The 23578-nt window shown below is 41.2% G+C and overlaps 1 protein-coding gene across 3 annotated transcripts; it reads left to right on the top strand.

Annotated features, from left to right (window-relative positions):
- Positions 1 to 20: 20 nt before the first annotated feature.
- MMAA (metabolism of cobalamin associated A) lies at positions 21 to 22359 on the top strand. 3 transcript variants are annotated; one of them, XM_059470479.1, is made up of 8 exons: positions 192 to 220; positions 1143 to 1459; positions 16036 to 16512; positions 17517 to 17639; positions 18720 to 18890; positions 19195 to 19280; positions 19638 to 19787; positions 21053 to 22359. In XM_059470479.1, exons 3-8 carry the CDS (start codon positions 16092 to 16094, stop codon positions 21338 to 21340), a joined length of 1239 nt encoding a protein of 412 aa, XP_059326462.1. In that variant the 5' UTR covers positions 192 to 220; positions 1143 to 1459; positions 16036 to 16091; the 3' UTR covers positions 21341 to 22359. The 3 variants fall into 3 exon arrangements, with proteins under 3 accessions (XP_059326461.1, XP_059326462.1, XP_059326463.1); XM_059470478.1 differs by having other exon boundaries at positions 21 to 1459; XM_059470480.1 differs by lacking the exons at positions 192 to 220; positions 1143 to 1459 and adding an exon at positions 15362 to 15412.
- The last annotated feature ends 1219 nt before the right edge of the window (positions 22360 to 23578 follow it).

Below are 23578 nucleotides of genomic sequence, written 5' to 3'. Positions count from 1 at the left end.
TGCCTTTGTTTTTGATATCTTCAGCCCCTGCTACATAAACTCCCAGCTGTTCCCAACAGTTTCATTGCTTTTTATGGAATGCAGCTGTGAGGTAGTGACTTCTTTTTTAATTAGTGCTGTAACCATCCATCATGCCGGTCTTAAGGAGTGTTTCTACTTGGATGTTTTCCTATTTGGATGATCCTGTGCAAGTTTTGATAAACTTTGAAAAAGCGTTGGAGTAAGAAAAGACAGTTTTATGTTGTGACTGCTTTGAATGTTGCTGTCTTTTATGTTTTGGGCTGTAATGCCTCTCTGTTTTCCCTAAATAGGGATTGAAATTAGAAAATAGTAGCTCTGCAGTGCTTCAGAAACTTTCAGCAGTAATCTGAATTAAGTGGGACATGCAGGATCCCAGTTTTTCTGAGTCCTTTCTGTTGTTAGTTTTTCTATAACACTGTTGAAGTGCTGGGTACATAATATTTTCATTATCTGTTCTCCAGCTTTTTGCTTGTGGTGTGGGGATATTAGGTGCAAGGAAAAAGTGTACCTTCATATGAGGGCACAGAATGTCTCAGCTGCACTTCATTAAATGAGATGAGTGGATTGGAGTAGCACCTGAGACTCTCAGGTGCTTTTGTCTGGGTTAATTTCTTTTCACAGTACTGGTATGGGGCTGGTTTGGATTTGTGCTGGAGACAGTGTTGATAACACAGGGATGTTTTCCTTACTGCTGAGCAGGGTTTGCTCAGATCCAAGGCTTTTTCTGCCTCCCACCCCACCTGTGAAGAGACTGGGGGTGCACAAGGAGTTGGGAGGGAACCCAGTAGGGGCAGCCAACCCCAGCTGACCCAGCATACATCCTGTGACATACGGAGTCATGCTCAGCATGTAAAATGGGAAGAAGGAAGGAAGAAAGGAGGGTGTTTGGAGTGATGGAGTTGTCTTCCCACATTACAGTTATGTGTGATGGTGCCTGGATTTCCTGGAGATGGCTGAACAACCTGCCTGCTCATGGGAAGTGGTGAATGAATTCCTTGTTTTGCTTTGCTTGTGTGTGCAACTTTTGCTTTGCTTATTAAATTGTCTTTATCTCAACCCACAAGTGTTTCTTACTTTCACCCTTTCAATTTTCTCCTCCATCCCACCTGGGGTGAGTGAAGGAGCAGCCAGTGAGTGGTGATTAGTTACCAGCTGGGGCTAAACCACAACGGACTAACAGCCAGAAACACAGGAGGTAGGACAGAACTCACCTGGGAAGAAGCAACTGCTGGCTTCAGGCTGCTGTGAAAACTTTTGGATCATTTTGAAGAAGTCTTCCTTCTGATTTGCCCTGCTTTGGATAGTTGGAGTCAGAAAGCTTTTAAAGGCAAATGACAAGAATGAAAGGAAAAAGAGTTTCTTGCTGACCTCTCACAAAACAGAGAACATTGAGAACTAAAAACACGGACAGAGCCTACAGTGTCAGCTCTGTAACCAGGTAAGTTCCTGTTGCTTATTTGGTTTTATTTCCTCATAGTTTCCTCCATTTAATCTCCTGAACAAGAGTTAAACTCAGAAGACACTACTTAAAAGCCAAGACAAGTCTCTGTTAGGAGAAACTGAAAAGACAGGGATATCTGTATTGAGGAAAAGCAGTATACGTGGACACAAATAATTCCATGGGGCTGAATGTGTTTTGAAATCTCTGCTTTGGCTTTTGAGTGCTGGAAATCAAATAATTCTCCCTGAATGGAGATGACTTTTTAATAATTTAGGAGGATCTGGTGAACTCTTAAAAGATTTGTTGAAGGCTAAGAGAGGTAGTCATGCTTACCTGTATGGGTTTAGGAAGGTATGGAAAAAATAATTCATGTTTTATCATATCCTGTATCATAATCATGGGCCTGATCTTTTAGTGCTTGCTAATACCAGACACCTGGTATTGCTGTCTACTTTGCTAAAGCCATTTGCTGCTAAGTCACTGCTCTTGCTACTGTACCTATTGTCCCTTTATTGTCTTAAGACAACTACAGCTGTCTTTTTTAGCCTCTAAGCAATACAGGTGTGAGTATCATTATTTGAAGAGACCAAATCAGTGTAGAAGTGTCTGAAATTGATATGGACCTTTCTTGCTGTGCCTATCTCCCTGACTTTTCCTTTGCCTTGTCCCACTCTAAGGTGGGACAAGGTGTCTTTGATAGACACTTTGGAGGTTAGCTGTGTTTTGGTGCTCTCTTTAGTAATTGCTGCGGGTTTGTTCTGTGAAGCACACTGTAGCCTCTTAGTGTGCTCCTGAGATTTGTGATTCATGGCCATGAACTGGCAGTTACCTTTTTCTGGATGCTTGCCTAGATACACAACATAACTCCACCATCACCAGCAGTGGTGGAGCAGTACATTTTTACATGCATCATCTCACAGTTCATTTTCTTCAATACATTTGTGATTCTGTGCAGGAGGGAAGGGAAAATGGCTTGTATTTTCCTCTGGCCCTCTCTGTCCTTGGCTTAACTCAGTGAAGAGAGAAACCTGTGCCATGTTGTCCTTCAGGGGATGTTCTCTCCTCTCTGCTCCTTAAGCACCCCTCACTGACTTCTATATTCTTGATAACTTTCCTTGTTTTTTTGAACTCTGCAAATTGCTTTTTGTCATCTCCAGGAGGTGCTGCCCCTGTGCCACTGTGCATCATGTGTCTGTATGTCTTCATGTGCTGGGAGCTGCTGAGGCAGAGGGCTCTGGTTCCCCACTTTTGTTCAGTTTAATTGAGGTGTCTGACAGGTGGCTCCTGTTTCATTCACCCCACCTGCAGTCCCTTCAGTTGGGAGGGCTGTGTCCCCTGGGCTGTGTGGTGAACTGTTTTCATGAGGCAGGTGTGATGGAGAGGCAGCCTCCTGATCAAAGCCTGCTGCAAACACAGAAGTGGCTCCAGTAAAATTGACAATGCTTACATCCACTGGGCTTGATGTGGTTACAGAGCTGAGTGGGTCTGCTGCAGGGAATGGACAAGATGGGTACAGCTTTTGTGCAGGTCTGATGAATGCCTTGCAGTTGAAAATGATCCTCAGTGTATGCTGTTAATTGATCTTGTGCAACTGAAGTAGTCAAAAGTAATGTCAAACAAACCCCCAAATTTTACAAACAGTCCAAAAGTCTGGAATTTGATTCAATCATCTTTAAGGAATGTTAAGATTTTTTTATTCTAATGTGTGCAGATTGATCTTTTTTTTAAGACTTGGCTTGTAATTTCCCCTTTTTATCCTGCCGCTAAGGCATTAATTGAATGTTCTGTATGTTCTCTTCATGATCCTGCCAGATCATCTGAGACTCTAAATCTTTAAAGCTCAGAGGAGGCTGCTGTAGTTTAATTTTGAAGAAGTAAACACTGTCACTTGCTCCAGATTGTAGACAGGAGTTAAGATATCTCATAGCAGTGATAAAGACCTGTGACTTACAGTTGTGTACTACAGTAAATATGAGCAATAGTTATATTACAGGCTTGCTTTGCTCAGAGTTTGCTTTATGTGGAGTGGTCACTTGCTGAGATGTGCTGGGAGAGCACAGTTTGCTTTTGTAAAACAGCATTCTGATTTTCCTGTTGCAGCTTTCCCCAATGTCCCTGTAACATGTAAAAACATTCTTTTCCATAAAGAAAAATGGTGTGCATAACTTTGCCTTCCCCTTTCTCCTAATATAACTTTGAACTTCTCGGTCTGCTGTTCCTTTAGATTACTGAGCAGAGATTAGAAAAAGCAGGAGAATGAGACTGGATGTGTGCAGTGCTGCAGTAACACTTTACTGTTTTTTTGGAGCACTTGGTTCTTGGCAGGAGAGCAGGGTCTGTCTCATCTCTGAGCCCTTCACTGCTGCCTTCTGTTGATACTTTAGGGATTGGTAATCCTGAGTGTTTTCAGATATACATGTGGAGACTGAAAGATGGCTGCTGTCCCATCAGATATTTCTCCAAGTTTGTGGACCAGTCTCCTCAAGTCAAAATCACCATAGGCCATAGTGTTGGCAACAGCACTATTTAGAAACTGGATCCAAGCATGGCTTCATTTTGAACATGATTCAGCCAATGGTTTGACTACAAACGCTTTTCAAACCTCTCAAACACAGCTTGATCCCTCTGTATGCTGGATTTGGGCCATGCTGTTTTCTCAAGCAGCACAGAAAGAAGCTACCTTGATCTGCATGCACTGGAGACTCAAAACTTCAAGAACTGGGTTTTTATCTTGTGCTAAGAGAGCAGTTCTGTAAATAGCCTTTCATGGGGTAGCTTTTAATTGCAGTGTGGGGTTTCTTTGTACCCCTACTGCTAATGTTTGATATGGCTCTAATTCAGAATACACTCTGGTCACTGGGGCCATTCCATTTTCTGACCCACTGTGTTGCTCTTGGTCTTTCAGGAATCACATCATTGCCTCAGGTGTCCCTGTGATTTCCCCAGGTCACAGAAGCAAGTTTGAACAGATAAAGTGGTAGATCTTTGCTTGAATTTGATCTTACACTGATAGAAAGCAGCTTACAATCAAAATATTAAACCACTGAACTCTCTAGAAATTGACCATTTTCAAAAAGGAAAGCACTGGGATATCTTAATGTTGGCAAGGGCACGTACAGCAGTCTGATCTGTCACATCAAGGTGGGAGCCTCAAGTTTGGGGACCCTGATTTGGCAGTGTGTACTTTGAGTGAGGGGCCATCCATTCCCTCACAGGATCTGTTGGCACCATCGAGCCCCAGATGAATCCATACTGTGCACAATCCCCAGAAGCACTGGAAAAAGATCCATGTGTGTACAGTGGTAAGGGAAGGTTCACAGCCAGGTTTTCTAACCATCACCTGAGGAAGTACAGGTACTGCCCAATTTTGTGCCAGCAGCAGTGGGTGGGTGACAGGGGTGTGGCAGTGCCACTACAGGGAACAATCCCAAGCATGGTCAGACCTGGAACTTTGCAGCTGAGTGAATATGGAGGTTGGTCTTGAATGTGAGCATTTTGTTGGATAAAATGGGGGAAAGGATCCTGACCACACTATGAGTGTTCTTGTTGTATTTGGTGTTTATTTCACTGTTGTTTCAGAATTGTCTGGGTGCTCTTGCACTGTTGTTCCTTTGATAGTAAGGTGGATAAAATAATACAAAGAATATGTGGGCTTTTCTCTTTTTTGTCCATATTCTGGTCACCCCTTGTGTTTTGTAAAACATTACTGTGTCTCCTTGTGTTGAGAATTACCATGGCCTGACACAGGTGGGATATACAAGAAGCCCAGTCAAAATTCATTCTCTACAACTGTATCTGAAATGCCTGAAAAATGTGACGTTGCCCAGCACATAGACAGGAAACAGCCCTTGTAAGGGACTGAGTGTAGCTGAAAGCCTAAGCCAAGTAACATCTCCATCTGGGAACCTTTCAGTGCCACACAAGTTTGGAAAACGTGGTTGTGACTGGCTTCCACATGTGGGATGAATGGCTGGTACCAGATGTTGCCTTACACATCCAACTCTTTTTCTCTAAATTCCATCTGAGACACAAATGTTCTATCTGCAGCACTTGTGGGTGAAAGCCTGCACATGTGAAGGTTTTGGTGTTTGCACAGGAACAAGGCTGGACCTGCCCCACTGGAAGCAGGGTCGAGGTTTCTCTGGTCATCAGAAGTTTCTGATGACAGTAAGCAGTAAAAACCTGAGAGGTAGCAAATTAAATATGCAATTGTCAGAGGTGGAATGCAGTGTACTTCTAAGGGCTGGCTAATATGTCTGTGAAAGCTGGCCTCATTTCCTCCAAAAGGACACCATGGAATGTAACAATAGACTGATGATATCCTCCTAGGACATATGTAATAATTAGGCACTCTTAATTTCCATCTTTTCAAATTTATGGGCCCATGTCTGGTTTTAGTTTTCCAAAGCAGAAGCTCCTTGTGAAGTTTCTACCTCTCAGTACTTGTGCCTGCTCCCTCCTTCCACAACCTTTCTTCCTCCATGCTTACAGAAGTTTGGAGAGCACAGTAAAAGGGCTGGTTACTGAAAAAAGTAGAGTATAACTTCATGTGATACCATGAGAAGATACTTAGTGTACACCTGGAAAAACAAGCAGTTGTGTGGGGGTATTTTAATTTCTGTTGTTGGGCATTTTTCAAGTATCCTGTTTATTTTTTGTGGATTTTTTAGAAATATAACTTCCACACTACAAGTCTGAGATGGTTAACCTGGTATTGCAGGTTTGTTACTCAAGTACAAATTATAGAATTGTAAATAATTTGAATATCCCTTTTTTAGAGAAGGCACATCCTGTAAGATAATATTCCTACTTTTAAGGAATAGTTTTGGTTGGGGTTTTGTGTTTTGTTGTTCTGGAAAGCTGGATGAAAACAGGTGAGAAATTTAAGTCCTCATACCTGCAGAGGGGGAGTACAGGGATCTGCTTAACTTTCTTCCCTTCCACCTCCCCGAAATGAATTATTCTTCTGTAGTTTTATGGGAGGAAAGGGAAAAATCTGGAGGGACTTGCTCCATGTGGTTTCCCTCTGGCTAAAGCTGACCCAGCCACAGGGAGAGATCTCACAATGGAACAGATGCTGTGTTCTTCAGATGAATTATGAATTTCAGCCTCTGAAAGGATCAATCTAAAAGCCGGAGGGCTGTGAGGGGAGGGAAAATAACTTTGAAAAACTAAAACATCACTTTGGGTGCATAAAGATATGTGAGAAATTCTTTCAGGAACGCTGCATTAGAAGCGTATTTGAGCCTTGTACATGTTCTGCACATGCAGAAGTGCAGTAAATGCTGGTCAGATGAGGGGCTGGCTGCATAGTGCATCCTTTCAGTGGTGTATGGGCTTTGTCTAGGACTAAAGTTTAATTTAGAAGGCATTTTGCAGTTTCCCTACATACCCTGTTCCACATATTAATCACTTTTGTAGTTAGAATGTTTCTTCTACTATTTGGTTAAAATTTGCTTTTCTACAAAATGGGTTTGCTTTATAGTTAGGTATTATGTCTGTGTGTTTTTTATTGTCTTTTGCACTTGCCTTTAGTGATTGTCACTCCACCAGAAATACAGTGGATTTCCATCCTGTTTTCCTGGGAATCTCGAGGCATTCTTCATTTCATGATGCTTTCATAAGGCTGTTGTGAGAATGATCAATGATTCTATGAAAAAGTTGGCCTAATCTCAGGACTCTTACATAATTGAGCTAAAAATTTTAAATTTTATGTCTTCTGGAAATTGATCATGTGGAATGTCCAGATTAGTGCTCAGAAAAGATTAGTTAAACTAATTAACAAAAATTACCCCCTTAGATTAAGCTATTATTTTTGTTCTTGCCCCTTCTTTATTTGACTGTTACTCTGATACCTTTTAATACTAAAACTCTTAAAACTGTTATTTGCTTGTTTGCTAAGTATTCACTGTTCTTTTTTAAATAAGAGTTAAAACATTTATCCAAGAGTTACTGTTTTAAAAATTGCCTGAAAGTGAGGAGGCAAAAGTTGGGTGGGTTTTTTTTTTAATTTTGTTTTATTTCAATGGAAAAAAACGGATGTGCTGTTGTCTTTTTCTTAGATCACAAGGAACAAAAAGAGTTTTCTTTCACAGGTCAGACTTTAAAATGTGGTCTTCGTTATTTAGAATGCATTCATTAAGAAAGTATGTGGTTAGATAACTGGCATTAGGTATTTGTATTCTTCTTCCAGAAAAGCTGACCAAAGGGTTTGCAGAAGTAACCTTTGCTGAATTACTTGCTGCCCTGCTGTCTGAGCCTCTGAGGCACTGCAGTCATCAGTAACTAATGCAGGAGTGTTTGTAGGCATGGTGGCAGAATCAAGCAAGGAAACTGCCTGCTCACTAAGTTTTGTTCTAAAACATCATGGTAAATAAAATGTGCTTTAAAATTAACTGTGAAAAGGTCAAACCTGGAGTTTTGAAGCATGTGTAGGTAGCCACTCTGGGGAAGAAGAGTTAAATTCCTTTTCTCTGCTTTGCAGAGAATTGAGTCTAATACTAGGGGCAGGGAGAAGAGATTTGTGTCAGTTAAGATATTAAACACTAACAAGTTATCTGGATAGGTTTTGGAGAGTTGGTCATTGGAGATGGTCAGTGTCAGGTTAGAAAAATGCATACTAGACATAGCAAAGGTCTTCTTGATGCTTTCCTGCTGTGCGCTGTGTTTAGGGCTTGGTCTGAACTTTGAAGAGCTGAATTCTGTCAGAGATGTTGAGGATGCCTTTGTCACCCAAACATATTTTCCTGCCTACTGGGACATAGTGGTTTAATATAAAGCTGGCAAAACTATTTTCCTCTCTTCTCCTTGTTCCACATGCCTGTGTAGTTAAGGATGAGTTGCAGCTAAAAAATGCATTGATTTGCACAGCTATCCTAGTAACAAACCTCACTTCTGCTCAGGAGTGTGTTCTGTACGAGCATTTAACCATCATTGAGAGTGCTGGAGTATGAATGCCTCATACAAGACCATCTGGAAAAGAGCTTTTCCTGAAGCTTATCAGTATTCCTAACAGGAACCCACAGAGTCTTTGCTCTCAGAGCAGCAAGACTGAAGAAGCAGTGACAGCTATAATGGCAGGGCACTAATGACTTTGGAGAAGTGTTACTTGTGTAATTGGAAATGATACAAACACTGTCATTAAAACAGATTGTTGATGCCACCTTTATTCTTTTCATAGACTTAGTTACAAGAATGGATGCACTCTAAGGAGATGATATCAGAATTTTTATGCTTCCCACAACTAGATGGGTAGATCATGAGGCTTTAAAATATGAAATGTTGTTTTTCCAGAACACCACCTAAAGGAAGTATGGATTTCAATGACTGCATACTTTTCCTTCGCTGGAACAGGAGCACTGGGAAGGTGAAATGTCATTGACATGTGATTCTGAAACATGGAGTAAGAGCTGAGAGCTCTGACTTGAGCTGTAATTTTCTTGCATTTTTTTGATGCTAGCAGAAAATTCTTTATAGCTTCTTCAGAGTTCGGTATAAAATACAAGAAGACAAAATCCATATCCCTTCCCTTCAAGAAACATCTCATTTTGCAAGTAACTGCTGTTTTAATCCTTTCAGTCTCCACTCATTCTGTCTTTTTTAGAATAAGTCCATACAAGAAGTTAGCAGCAGAAAGGGATGGTGATGGGGAGAGACTGCAACATGGGAGGCCTCCTAGAATACTTTCAATGCAACACTATCAATTTTTTGCTTAATCCATCCTTTTAGATTATTTTAAAAAACTAATGGGCTTGTTAGGCCTTCTGTCAGACCTCCACTATTGGTGACTGCACACTCATTGACATACTCAGCATCTGTTTTAGTATCTGTCCTGCTTCATGAGAAGAAGGTAGCACCAGGGATATGTTCTCTTGGAATAAATGGCAAACAGGGACAAGGGATGGTGTTTGTGTGTGTGTGTGTAACCCAGACTTGTCCTCAAGACTTCCTACATCCATTTTTTAAATGTTTCATCCACTGACAATTTGAATAGTCTGCCTCTGGCTGAGCAAGAGAGAGCATTCCTGGAAGTTCCTAGAAATGAAGTATTCCTGGAAGTTTCTTTCCAGAAATGGCAGAAAGCCTGAGTCTAGGCCATACTAGAGACATGCAGATAGATACAAAACTAGAAATTTTGGACAGACCTACTTACAGTTTTTGGCATCTGACTGCTGCTGTTTCTACAGCCCTGTGGAAAGAGCCATCTAACATGTCTGATAGATTAGCTTAAGTCAAATAAAGAAGCTGAGTTTTCAATGCTGAGAAACTGAAATGGAATAGCTGATCAGAAAAAACCCAAAACTCTCAGTCTATCCCCTTCCATACTAAAATTCAGTTGAATCTTCTCTGAAAAGGATGAAGGATGCTGATAATCACAAACCATCTGAGCTGTGAGTACTGCAGATTTCTTGTCTTCATTCTAAACAATAAAAAACCTTTAATATTAATGCAACAAGGCAACTATTCATATGTGTCCGATAAAGTTTTCTGTTTGTTTCCCACACTGATACTCTGAGCAGGTGTCTTAACACAGTAGCAGAATTTTGGTTAAAATGTATGCCTTGTATTTTGTTTCTGGTTTAGGTGGGGAAATAAGATTACATTTCTATGTAAGTCTTATGTTACCCAGAGATCCCTGACTTGCTGCAGTGACCAGAGACAGGGCAGCAGCAAAATCCTGCTGGGAAGTCAGAAACTCGCTGTAAGGGGCTCCTCAACAGGGTTACAGCCACTTGCTGCTGGTGTTCTGTGAGTCATTTTCCAAACCGAGATGGGACACATGCTTGCAGAGAGGCTTTTGGATTTTACACTCTGAAGCCTCCTGGATGCACCCTCAGTAAATTTTCAGTATGTTTAAGTTTCTCAGGTGGTTAAACTCTGCCGTGGTCAAACAGGGCAGATTTTCGATGGTGATGGTGACCTGAATTCCCGTGTGTTCAGTCCATCCGGGCTGTGTGACTCAGCCGCATAGCGCTAGCTTCCCCTTCTGGCCAGAAGAGGTAAGGGAAGCCTCCTGGCGAGAGTCTCGGGAATTATTTCTCAATTTTATTCTTCTGCACTAAAGCACAAATTTTCAGACAACAAATGAATAGCTAACTTCCAGTGAGGGGAAAGTGCAAGTGTTCATCTTTGATTCTTGCAACATAATATAATATATACTGAGATAATGCTGCTTGAATGTAGAATTCTTTTCTAAACATGGACCTAGTTGGGAAAGCAATTAGATGAAAATACCAGCTTCTGAACAAAATGATTCTAAATTTCCCTTCTGGACCTCTATTAGCTGATCATCCTCAAAACAAATATTTGACTTTTTTCCATATGCTCTATGCTAATTTTCCCCATGCAACTGCATCAGTTATGACTGCAGTGGTGTTTGTTGTTTGAGCATTGGAGTTTTTTGCTTCCTTTTTAGTCTTAATGAAGGATTCTTCTTTCATCTTAATTCTGTGGTACAATATTTTGTACCATTAGGCTAAGCTTTGTAAATGTAGGGTGCACTTACATGAAGGTGTTTGTGTATTTTGTGGTGTAAAGCAATGACACAGGGTATGATCCAACAGGCTTTTTAGCAAGCCCTTCCTGAGTCAGTCAGCCTTTCAGAATGCTGCTGTGCTCTGTTTCTGGATGGGTTGATCATACAGCATTGAATCTTAGCAGAATCTTCCCTTTTTATCCTTTTCACACCCATCTGCTACAGCTGCCTGGAAAAATGGGACATTTAGCTTGCACACAATTTTGGACTGTAAGTCTTGCTTTTGTGGGCATGTTGGAGAGTAAGCAAGCAAGTGCCCACACAACTGAGACTTCCAGCATGAGTTTCTGGCAACTACAGAACTTAAAAACTGCAACCAATTAGGCCTTTCCTTAAGCAAAAAGTTTCTGGGAATGAGGGTGTCTCAGCCAACCCAGATGTCAGATTGTATTATATTTTTTATGTTTACAAATATGATTAGTATGGTTTCATTGCTGTATTAAAAAAAAACAGGAAGAGGCAATTAATTATTTCCTTTTCAGCTGTGTAATAATGAGCTACATGAGAAATATTTTGATATCATGAGTCATTGGTGGCCATGGAGAAAAACATACTCTTTAAGCCAAGCTTTTAAATACTTTTTTAATTGAAAGAAAAAGAAATATTATTTTACTGGCAAGTGACTTGCTCTTTCGGGTCTATACTTTTAACAATGAACTGGTCTTGGAGAACATTATTTAAATGGCTTTTACAACCAGTAGTAGTATAGGAATAATGTCTGGGGGTTTTGCCTATATAGTAAATGTCTTTCCTTTTTTTACAGAAAAGATGGTTTTATCTGTCCCCTTTAAAAATCACTTCACATCAGGCAGTGCATCATTAACAATTAAAAAACTTGTGCATAAGCAGTAGAAAACCTTCCTGTAATAGCTGATGTCATTTCTCACTAATGTGCAATCACTGCTCAGTTCATACCAACAAGGAAACACTGAAGTCACTGCTCTAATGTTTTGTGAAGACACTTCAGCTCCCTTGTTTATAAAAATGTTACACAAATACCATAATTACTTAAGTTTTCCTTCTGCTTTCTTCAGATGCTTTCTTGTAGGTCTCAGGCAAAGCTCAAAGAGCAAATTTCCTTTTCCAGGCTTTCAGGAAAAGGAAATTTTCCTGACAACCTTATGGCTCCTCACCAGCACAGGTACAGAGAATCTGCTCAGCCATGGGGCTGTCCTCCTGTGTAGGTGGCTGGCCCTGGGAAGCTGTGGAAAGGCTGTTCTCTCCACACCTAGCCAGGCAGCTGTCCTGCTGCTCTGTCCTGGTCTTTGTAGAAAAACCTTGGGACGCTCACAGTCAGCAAACAGCTATTGGTGTAACAGTTGCAGGGCTTTTGGCTTTTTTTCTGGCGTTTCCTTGCCCGAGCAAGTCTTGTAACTGCAGATCTGAGGCCTGGGCTCAAGGTGCATTTCAACAGGCAAACTTTCAGCTGTGAATATGCTTTCTAGTGATTTCATTTCAGGTGTCCAATTATCTTCTAAGATAAGATAGAAGGTATATTTTGTCTAGAGTGCTAAGACTGTCCTTGAAAAGCTTAGCCTTTCCTCTTGAAAGGAAGCTGTAATCAACAGTTACCTTGCTTCCTGTTTTGCTCTAAAGAGGTGGTTGGATCAAACTTTTCTGCTTCTGTGAAAACTGAAATGAATTGAGGGCTGCCTTCTGAAATAAAGGGCAAATGGTCTCATTTGGTGCCACTGTATTTTCAGTTTGTACTATGGCAAGGACTGTGGTTTTGTATTGGCCTTTACAGCACATTGATGTAGAGAAATGTCTGTGATGATATTAAGTATCATTGTGTTAATTATGTGCACAAAGATTACTTTGGGTTTTCTTAAAGAGGAGGTGAACAGAGCAAGGAAATCAGCGTTGCCAGAGGTAGAAAGAATGAGCTAATCCAACTAAAACTGCAAGGGGAAGCCAGTTAGATGGAATGTAAATTTGCATGGTTGAATTTGGCAGATTCTAGTGTTAATACTATTCCTGCTGTGAGAAGTTACAGAAGGATCTTTTTCTATTCTTTTGTAATGATCTGGATTCAGTTGCACATTTTGCCTGAATGTCTGTGCCTCCCTGCACCTTTAGTTCATGGCACAATATTTATAACACTTTACAGGTTGTTTGATTTAGTACTGGCTCAGAAGGAAGACTTCTAGTTCATGAGTTACCAGCAGTACCCTTTTCTTTAACACTGGGATAAATTTGCAGCAAGGAGGTTAAACCAGACAATTTTCTTAAATCTTGGAGAAGTTTGCAGACTGTGATGGAATAACTATGGGGGTGCATTTTTATTATTCTGACACCCTTGGGGAAAAGAAGAAAAGAGAACACAGAATATGAGTTAAATTTGAAATTTAAAAAACCCAAATCCACAAACACACTCCCCCCAGCCCAAATTTGAAAGATAATTTTTAAGAAAAAGGAGAAACAGAGCCTGATGCAGAAAGCTACTGAACTACCCTCCTGAATAGCTCAGCAACAATGTTAAGTAAATTAATGATGAATGGATAAAGAATACAGAAGCCAAGAGAAATCTCTGTGTTGGAGATTAGAAAGCACAAATACAGTGAGTCTGCCCAAAATTTATTGGGCTGTGTGTAATAACAACCAAACCCCCCCCCCTCCCCCCCATTTCGTTGCATACATTACAAGACCACAAGGAGAAACACAAGAACACTGTGTAGCATGGCAGGATGTAGATTAAGAAGATTCTAGATATGACCCAGCCTCTAAGGGAGTATTTTGCCTATTTTGGATGAGGTTATAGTAAAAAGAAATCAGAGGTGGTAGAAGAGCACATAGTTCTAGCAGACCTATATAATCTCTGATGTATGAAAGACTATGGAAAAAAAGAGTGTATATAATTGACCAGGCAATAGGAAGTCTTCCTCTCATATCTGGCATTTGGAGACTGTAGCCTCTGACTGGTGAAAAGCAAACTTGTTGAATAACAGAGCTAGGGGGAAAGAAGAACAAAAAAAGAGGATGACTTGAGCAATTCGGAGTTCCAGACCTCACCAGTGTGCAAAGTCTTGAAAACAGTTCTTGCAGGCAGATGTCTCTAGAGCACATTCATGCCTGTTTGTGGCCATATCAGATTGGCAGTACAGCTGGTGGGCTGTATAAAAGAGCAGCAGTTTTGTTCTGAACTGCTGAGTGCACACTTTAATCTCACTCCTATTATTCCAGTCCACAAGGTTATCATAGAGAACTGAACAATCCCCTCTCCTCTTCAGCATTGATGAAATGTGCACTTTTCCATGCCTGTTCACCAAGGTCACTGACAAAAGTATTCCATTTCAGAGAACACAAAGGGACATAAACTGAAGGATGAATTAAGCAGAAGCAGAATGTTTTTTTTTGTTGTTTCTGCTGCTATTAAAATAGTAATGGGGATGTGCTACCAAGGTGTAAGTACAGCACTTGAAACAGAGAGCCTTGGAAAACTTGCTAATGAAGAGATTATAGTGATCCAGGCTAACTCTGGTGAATAAAGACCTGGTTAAACAGAAAGACCTCATGAGGCTATTTCAAAATGGAACTTCTTGTCTCTTTCTGCTGTGGTTTCATCCCATGATGATAGGCACACAAAACTGTATCTTTTCTTAGCCCTGAAGTGTTCAGGTCTCTGTGTAGCATTATCTTCTGGACTGAAATAACAGCAGTGAGATTGAATTGTGCATTCAGCAGTTCAGAACAAAACTTCTGCTATTTAATAGTCTGTCACTTTCACTGCCCAGGTGATGACACTGGGAAAAAGTCTTTGCGGGATAGTGCAAGGCACTGGGAGCAGCTCAGTCAGTGGGTTCTGTGTGTTCACATTCACTGGAAATAGATCTGTGTACTTTAACAAGAAGACGGGAAGAAAAAGGGTTGGGAGATGACTGGAGAAATAATAATAGTTTAAGAAAAAATTAAGGAAGCAAAACAAACCCCACCTCACGATAAACCAACACTCCACGACAGGAAACTAAATTGGAAGAGGAGGTTTAATAAGGCTGAAAATAAACGTGATTTAATAAGCACATGGGGCGATTTAAGCATTTATTCTTCCTTTCCGGTATATGGGGGGAGGACCAGTAAATGGCCATGCACGGATTCCGAGTGGATACCGCTCAATCAGGAGGGAAAATATTATTTGAAACATCCATCACTGAAAGGCCAGAGCCTGTGTCACAGTCACAGGGAGACTGTGACTCCAAGGCCATGGAAGTTTGTGTACACATGGAATGGCCGGACCCGAGCCCTGAGGCCTTGACCCCTCGCTCTGGAGGCCCGGGCAATGGCGGAGAAGCTCCCTGCCCTTCGGCACCCTCCTCTCCCGGCCGTGTTCGCCCCTTTCCCGGCCCTTTCCCTGCGGGGCAGCGGATTCCGGCTCAGCCTGAGGGCGTCACTTCCCGGGGCGGAGCGGGGCGGCTCCGGTAGGTGCCGGGAATGGCGGGCAGCGGCGGGGAATGGCGGGGATCGGCCGGGAATGGCGGCTTTCCCCTGCCCTCCTCCCCTCAGCGGCCGCCCCGGGCTGAGGCGGCGCAGCGGGAGCGGGGCTGGGGCCGCCCGGGCGCCTTGGGCAGGCCTCAGCTCCTCCTGTTTATTTCTAAATGTTTTTGTCTCTGAACTCTGTCCCACCCCCCTTTTTTTCCTCTTTCTGATGGAAATAAGTGCAAATATGCCCTCGTCCCGAATAATTGTTAAGAACAACCCTAAAATAGCCCGTCAAACTAGAATGTACCACCAGTTCTGTAAGCTTAAGGATTGATTGCTCCTGGATTTGTAGTGTGCTGTGTGTGCTCTCAGAGGCTTCTTTGAACGTACTTTTTTTTATATTTTAATTTATGAAGTATCATAATAAAGAGATACTGTGCTTTTGGTTCTGTAGTGTGTTTTTATTGTGTCTGTTTAGCGGGAAAAGGGGACAGTTTTTTTTTTATTCAAGGCAGTGGGTACAGATAAAATCAAAGCTGATGGTCAGGGGTGTACATAAACTTAATTTGAGTCCTCACAAAAGTGCTTTGAGGAAAGTAAAAATGTTTTTCCTTCTCTTTAGGCTGTCTGCAAATAGAAGTGAACTGACAACTCTGATACTTTTTGGTTCCAAAGAAGATGAAGATCCCCTGTTTGCTGCTGAGATTCCCTCGTTGTTATTTCTCCAGAAGAACTTACTTCATGAACTTTCGCTGCACTTCCCCAGCAGATTTCCCGGGCCTTGAGTCTCCCGGGCCAGCACATCACTGTCGCACAAAATGGATTTGTTCATCTAACGCTTTGAGGAGAGAGCTGTGCCAGCAGGCAGCCCCTGAGCTGCAAGCAGAGGAGCTTTCTGACCAGGAGCAGAGACTCATAGACAGACTTTACCAGGGGCTAATCCAGGGCCACAGAGCCTGCTTAGCCGAATCCATTACACTCATAGAATCAACTCAGAGTAGGAAGAAGAAAGTAGCCCAGGTGCTCCTTCAGAAGGTATTATCCTACCACAGGGAACAAGAAAAGTTAAATCAAGGAAAGCCACTTGCCTTTAGAGTGGGTTAGTCCTTTTATGTCTTGTCTAGTAGTAATTACTGTCCTCACCTTTTATTATCACTGTTTGTGGTTTGTAGTCTTGCATTGTTATTTTTTTGTGGTTTATAACCAATCTAGATTACTTCTGTCCAGTGGAATTATGGTTTGAGATGAAAAAATGCTTTTGAGAATACTTTAGAAATTATCATGGCTTCTTGGGAGTGTGTTATTCAGGGTCGGCTGTGTAACTATTATAAGGTGAAACATTAGTTAGTTTGCAGATGTTATCTACACTTAGGGAAAGATGTGTTCAAGCACACCTGGTCTTTTCCTAAAGGTGTTTTTTGGACACTTCCTGAATCCCTTTTTTAGTCTACAGAAGGAAAAACATGCACTTCCTGTTTTATGGCCCTCTGTTAGGAAGCAGCCTGATTTTCAGCTGAAGGAGACGTGAACCTGCTTCTCCTGGAAGCTGTAAAATATTTTTCCCTTACACAGAGAAGGACTCCTAGCATGTGTCATGCCCAGCTGTCATCTCTCCTGTCTGTACAAAGGTAGTAAGAACAAGAACTGGGGCATGGGAGTGAGAAAAGTTTGGTGCTAATCTTAGTTTGTGAGCTTTGACATGAAAATAAACGGCCTTATTTTTGGAAAGAACAGCTCTTCAAGGTACAGCCTTGCTTTTCCTTTTGGAGTGTTTATTTTGTAGTAAATCTGAAAAATCCAGTTCTAATATATAACATTTTGAAAATTATGAAGGATAAGTCATACAGTACAAGTAATTTTATTTGGAGGGGAAGAAACAGATGTGGATAAGCCTAATATTATATTGGTGTCAATAGATGAGGGATAGTGAGGTGCTGCTATGTTGTCAAGCTCCTATTTTGTTTTGGCATAGCTTTTATTTGTTTTTGTTGTGATGCTGTGTTAGAGTATGAATTGTTGTCAACTAGATGTTGATGGTATTCATTAGATGTATTATTTATTTGACTAGCAAAATGGTTTTTTCTTCCTGTTGTGATTATTTAGGGTTGTCTGGTCCTCCTGGTGCTGGAAAGTCGACCTTCATAGAATGCTTTGGGAAGATGCTTACGGAAAGAAACCACAAAGTGGCTGTGTTGGCTGTGGACCCTTCCTCTAGTACAAGTGGTGGTGAGTGTGAAACAAAGTTTGAGTCAAGTTTCCAATACCTTGTCAACTACTGAAGTATCTCTTTGAGCAAAGTGGAAGAAGATTTGGTGCCTGTTACAGTAAAATGTAAAAGAAATCAAGTTTTCATATTTTCTTCATATGTGATACCAAATTGGAAAATATGTATCAGTGTTGTAGTTCTTTCAGATTTCCCCTTTCCAGTATTCAAATGCTGCCGTACAATTTATTTTTCTAAATCTGAATTTTTTGGAAGTTGTGCAGGATTACTGATGACAGGCTGTGATCTGAAACTCTCCAGTAAAAAATTGTAGGGAAATTACAAGCTGAGCATGCCTGATTTTTGGTATCTCTGATACAAATAATACAACCTTGATTTTGATCTTTCCATAAGGGGCAGCTGCCACTCAGCATCATTAATTTTTCCAGCTTCTGTGCTGTTAGAGGTGTGTAACTATTTATAAAGAATTAACTAGAGCATTGCAGTGACATGGAGCTAAGATGGACTGTGTTCTTTGATGTATGCCTTCAGGATGCATGAGTAGAGTAGCAAAATGTGACAGCAAGACTGCAGCAGCTGGAAGAATTGAGCATCTCTCATCTTTTGGAGTGTGCCTTGAGTGTGTAGATCTCACTGAATGTGATTTGCAGTTTGTTTGAGTAGAAGGAAGGCAGGGACACGTGTCAGCTCTCCTAAAACAAAACATCCAGCACCAAAGTGTGTCAGAATCATGATGCAGAGATTTGTCCTTTGGACAGGAGCAGACAGGAATCAGCTGTGTGGCCTGATGTGTGTAGGCTTCAAAAAGCCATTCAGGAGTTGTAGAATTCATTCTGACCTAGTACAAATTCTTTGTGTTTGGTAGCAGTAAGGTCTGCCTGTCAGGCCTTTTCAGCTTCTGGGAAGTAGAAGAACCATACTGTAGCTTCCTAGTCCTCAGCTGAGTCTTGAGAAGCTGTAACTAGGATATTCTTATTTGACTGACTTTGTATGAGAGATCTGTCTGTCCTCACTCATTTATTGGTGGGGAGCGGAGAGAAGGGCAGTTTGGCTGTATTGCACTGAAATAATTTAACATTAAGGTTCCCTGCTGGGTGATAAAACAAGGATGACTGAGTTGTCAAGAGACATGAATGCATACATCAGACCATCTCCAACCAATGGGACACTGGGAGGTGTCACAAGGACCACAAATGAAGCCATTCTGCTCTGTGAAGGAGGAGGCTACGATGTTGTTCTCGTGGAAACAGTGGGTATGTGCTTAGGGTTTGCTTTGTTTGTCTTGTTGTGACATGAAAATAGGCTGTGCTAATAATTGCATATCCCTGCCTTGATTTTGCCCATGTTTTTTGCATGTGGTCACTGCTTTAACATAAGTGCTCATTCTGTCTTGTTTTCTAGTCCTGTGTGCCTTTTACTAAACTGTCATGTTTCCTGTTGTCTTTGTTTTCTTAGTGGGATTTGTTCGTGGGGCAGTGCTGGGATCTGTCACAATTACTGACATTAATGGGACTGAAAGTTTGTAGTAAATGGTAAATTCTGAATTTAATTTTTTAGGTGTGGGCCAGTCAGAATTTGCTGTGGCTGATATGGTTGATATGTTTATATTACTGCTACCACCTGCGGGTGGAGATGAATTACAGGTATTTTTCAGTTTCTCTTATTGGTTAGTACCTGGGACTAGGAAGAGAAACTTAAATTCAGCATGCAGTATCTGTGCAGAAAGTCCATATCAATATGTTTTGTCCATTATACTGTTATTATTAAGTATTTTCAGTGTCATCCACTTAATGCACAATTAAGCTCCCTTTTTTGTTTTTAAAAGTATGAGGATGTAAACACGTGATACTCTGTGGCTTAACATTAACATGTTTACTACTTATATATATTTTTGGGGAGAAAACTAGAAACTACCAAAGCATTTTGACCTGCTTTTTGTGCTGAATCAGCGTGTCACAGCCCCTCTGGCTACTCCTGATTGCTGTCCCTGCTGCATTTAGGGCATCAAGCGGGGCATCATTGAGATGGCAGACCTGGTTGCTATCAGCAAGGCTGATGGTGACTTGCTTGTGCCTGCCCGGCGGATCCAGGCTGAGTACGTCAGCGCCCTGAAGCTGCTCCGCAAGCGTTCCAAGGTTTGGAGGCCAAAGGTTTGTGGACTTCCCTGTGTTTTGTGGGGCTCTATGGGTCTGGTTTGGTTTTGTTTGGGTTTTGGAGATGTGTTTGGGAGTTTTTTTTTATTTTTCCCCCCAGAAAACATGCTGAATGAGTTAAGATTGGTATCTCCTCACCTAGCTGTCCTAGTCTCCCTAGGCTTCTTTGAAAAATTGCAGTTGGTTGTTCAGTCTCAGTGTGGTGGAGAAGTGATTGCTGCTGTCTGCGTCTCACCTCTGATCTCAGGATGTGCCACATAAAACACTGCAACGCCAGTCCTCCTCCCCAGGATTTCTGCTCTGATCTACAATATCTGCACTAGCAGAGCTATTACTGACATCAGGAGTGGTGCAAACTTCACTTGCTTTTTGTAAACTGCACATATCCAAAAATGCCCCTTAATCTATTTCTCTCTCTCTTATAGCTCTGAAGCTTGTGATTATCTTTGCTCTTTAACTAGTTCATTTGTTTGCCTTATTGCTTTAATTTTTTTTTTAGTTTCTCACATATAAAAAAAGGCTAGATAATGGGAATTCTTATCCTGTAGGTCTTCAGTTTTAATGCTGTATTTTATCTATTAAAAGGTTTCGGTAGATTTCTAAGGAGAAGATTCAGTACTAGTTTTTAATATGTGTATATAGAATAAGCACACACACACTCTCACTTCCTTTATAAATAAACTATCTGTAAAGGAGGTTTGTTCTACCTTGGTGTTGAAATTGACCCATTAAGCTGAGTTAAATCAGCTGAGGATTAACCTTTCTTTTCTAAGTGTGGAAAAGGAGAGAAGCTTTTTAAAAAAAAAACAAAAACAAAAACCCTCAGGCTTTCAATTTGAAAGATTGTGCTGGATTTCTGAAAATTAATTCCTGGTGTGGAAAGCAAAGGCAAAAAAACATTAAAATCCCTTGTTTCTAGCATATTTTAAGTGTGAAAGAATAGCTACCAGAATATACACTTTAATCTACATTTAAGTAAAGGAGCAATAATGTGCCTCTTAGCTGAAGGACTTACTAAAAATGATTCTCATAACAAGCAACTGGACAAATATCCCAAATAGCATGGATCTCAGGGTCTATAGAATCCCAGATTTTGGGGGCATTGGAGGGAAAGGCACAGATATGCTTAGAGCTTCATGAAGCAGGTACTGAAGGAAGCTTCCCTCACACATTTCCTGATTTCCATGCGAGCTGCCTGACCCAGTGCTGGCAGCCCGGAGGCCAGCAGGTAACCTGGCTGTGGCCGTTCCCTGAACCCCCAGGTGATGCGCGTCTCCGCCAAGACCGGCGAGGGCGTCTCGGAGCTGTGGGACAAGATGGCCGAGTTCCGCGAGCTCACGCTCGGCAGCAGCGAGCTGCTGGCCAGGCGGCGCCGGCAGCAGAAGGTGTGGATGTGGAACCTCATCCAGGAGAACGTGCTGCAGCACTTCCGCACACACCTGGCCGTCAAGGATAAGATCCCGCTTCTGGAGGAAAAGGTTCTTGCTGGGGTCCTGTCTCCTGGGCTGGCAGCTGACCTGCTGCTGAAGGCATTCAAAGATGGTCTCTAAGCATTGTTTGTACTCTGCTCTTGATGGGTGCTTTATGTGAAACGTGAACATTAAATGCACTTTTTCTATGTGTTGATTCTGATCTCTGCAGCTGAAATGATTCTGTACTCTGCAGAAGAATTCTGTTGGATTCTGTATGTGCAGCGATCATGACAAATCTAAACACTCACTAAGAGACTACTACACACTATTGGAAAAAAAATAAACTTCCAAATCTTCTGTTTCTACATGCCTTAGATCTGTTGATAAAAACTGGATGCCTGTGTAGAATGATTGGGTTTGGGGAGGGCAGGAGAGCGAGGTTTGTGGTGGTGCAGGGTTGGATTCTGGTTGTGGGGTCATCTCAGAGCAGTTGACACTGCAGCTTTCCATTCTAATATAGCAGCAGCTGTTGCCAGAATGGATTGCATTTTCTTTCCTCACCTTGAGTGACAGCAAGAACATTGCACTGCCTGACAGCACCAGACCACAGCCTTAGTTTTAAATAAATTGTATGCATATAAATAGAACATAGTGGTGTTTGGTCCCTCTTTGGAAGCTGTGGTTAGTTATTACCCACTGTACAGTAGAAGAAGGGAATTTTAACCATCCCAGTTTCAAAATAGATGTTTTATTAAAAAGCAAAATGTAGCTAGACTTTTTTTGACATGCAGACATCAGATTAGACAAATGTTACCCATGATGTTTTAATAGCAAATGTCTTTATACTAGAATAATTTGTCTCTAAAAATAATGTTTTATGGTTTTCTGATCTGACTTATATTTTCTGGATTCAAACAAAATGGCCAGTCATGTTTAGTATTTTTTTCTTTATCTCTTGCAGAAGACAGGACTGCTTCCAACCAAAAGCACTTTTATTTTCTATTTTCCCTTGAGAAAAATCTGGAGGAAACATTTTCCTGATCTATGATCTAGAAGGCAGAGCTCATCTGGTACCCACTAAATGTGAAGAATAATGTGGAAAAGTACTGATTTTTGGAGATCTGACAGTAAAACCATTAAAATAGGAGAATTTGTGAGCCTGTTGGTACTTGGGTAAATTAATTTTTAAAGAAATATATTTGAAGTGATAATTTTCACAGTTTTGATTTTCTGGACACGTACATAAAAGGTATGGTAACTTCAGCTCAATTTCACCTGTTTGGCTTCTGGCAACTCAATTCTAGTAGAGCACTGAATTGTGTTACTTAAATCCTCTTTTTACCTTCATGGTGTTTGTTTTTGTTCAGGGCTTTTTCCCCCTCAAAATAGATTTTTTCTTCATTTCCCTTGTCCCAGTTGTTACATGGTGATCCCAACTTTTACCTGCTAGGCACTGTTTGCAGTGCAACACTAAGGAAGGGCATTGTAGTGTTTTAGGGGCCATACAGCTGAGGAATTTCTTTGGTAAGAAAGTTTGCACAGGGGTAGCTGGTGGTAGTGGCTTCCATCACCTAAATTGTCAGAACTCCTGACCACTTACTCCTGTTTCTTAATCACTACTTTGGGATTGTTGCAATCAGTTACAAAGAGGCAGCTGAAGGAAAGTATGGAGTGGCAGAAGCACAGTGACTTTGTTCTGACCATGCTGAATTGTGAGAGAAATGCAGTGCTTACAGTTTCTTTTTTATTTAAACAGCCTCCATTGAATATGACAGAGAGTGCCCTAAACCAAAAGCAGCTTCTTGTGTCCTTTGAGTCCTTTCAGCTTTAAATACTGACTGTATTTTATGGTATGTGGTAGAAGAAATGACAGTCAGGTGGGGAATGAATTAATGAGAGCAGCAGCATTTTAACCAGGGAGTTCTCAATTTTTTGATAGTTCCTTTGTTTCAGGTGGCAGGTTTTGAGGTGACCTCATTTGTGTTTATCTGTTAGATCAAACCCTTATTATGGTCATTGCTTCTTGTGACAGGACTGCTGTTTTCCTTGTCTGTCATACATGAGCTGCCAAGCAAGTAAAACAGAACCTGCAGCTTTGTTCAAATGACACCTGCTCAAGCAGAATATGTCTTACAGCCTCTTCAGTATTTATTTTCTGGATGCAGATCTACTGATCCACTCAAGCCGTGGGCTATCATTATTTTCTCATTTTGTTGCTTCTTTTATAATATTGTTAATTTACAAATGAACTCTTAGCAGAAGTACAATGGCTTAAGCAGGTTCTTCAAACTGCATTTTCCTTTTAAAGCAGAGCATTAAATGAAAATCTGATTTACCTTTATGTGTTCAATTATGCCTCATACTTCAATAGATGGA

The sequence above is a fragment of the Ammospiza nelsoni genome, chromosome 4 (assembly GCF_027579445.1).
Source record: "Ammospiza nelsoni isolate bAmmNel1 chromosome 4, bAmmNel1.pri, whole genome shotgun sequence".
In the NCBI taxonomy this organism is placed as follows: Eukaryota; Metazoa; Chordata; class Aves; order Passeriformes; family Passerellidae; genus Ammospiza; species Ammospiza nelsoni.
This window is presented reverse-complemented; position numbering and strand designations above follow the sequence as displayed.

Bases quoted from the DNA above. Each gene is read 5' to 3' on its own strand.
- MMAA (XM_059470478.1), top strand. From the start codon at position 16,092: ATGAAGATCCCCTGTTTGCTGCTGAGATTCCCTCGTTGTTATTTCTCC. The intron at 17,640-18,719 runs GTGAGTGTGAAA...TTTAACATTAAG, and splicing joins TTCCTCTAGTACAAGTGGTG to GTTCCCTGCTGGGTGATAAA. The intron at 19,281-19,637 runs GTATTTTTCAGT...TGCTGCATTTAG, and splicing joins CGGGTGGAGATGAATTACAG to GGCATCAAGCGGGGCATCAT.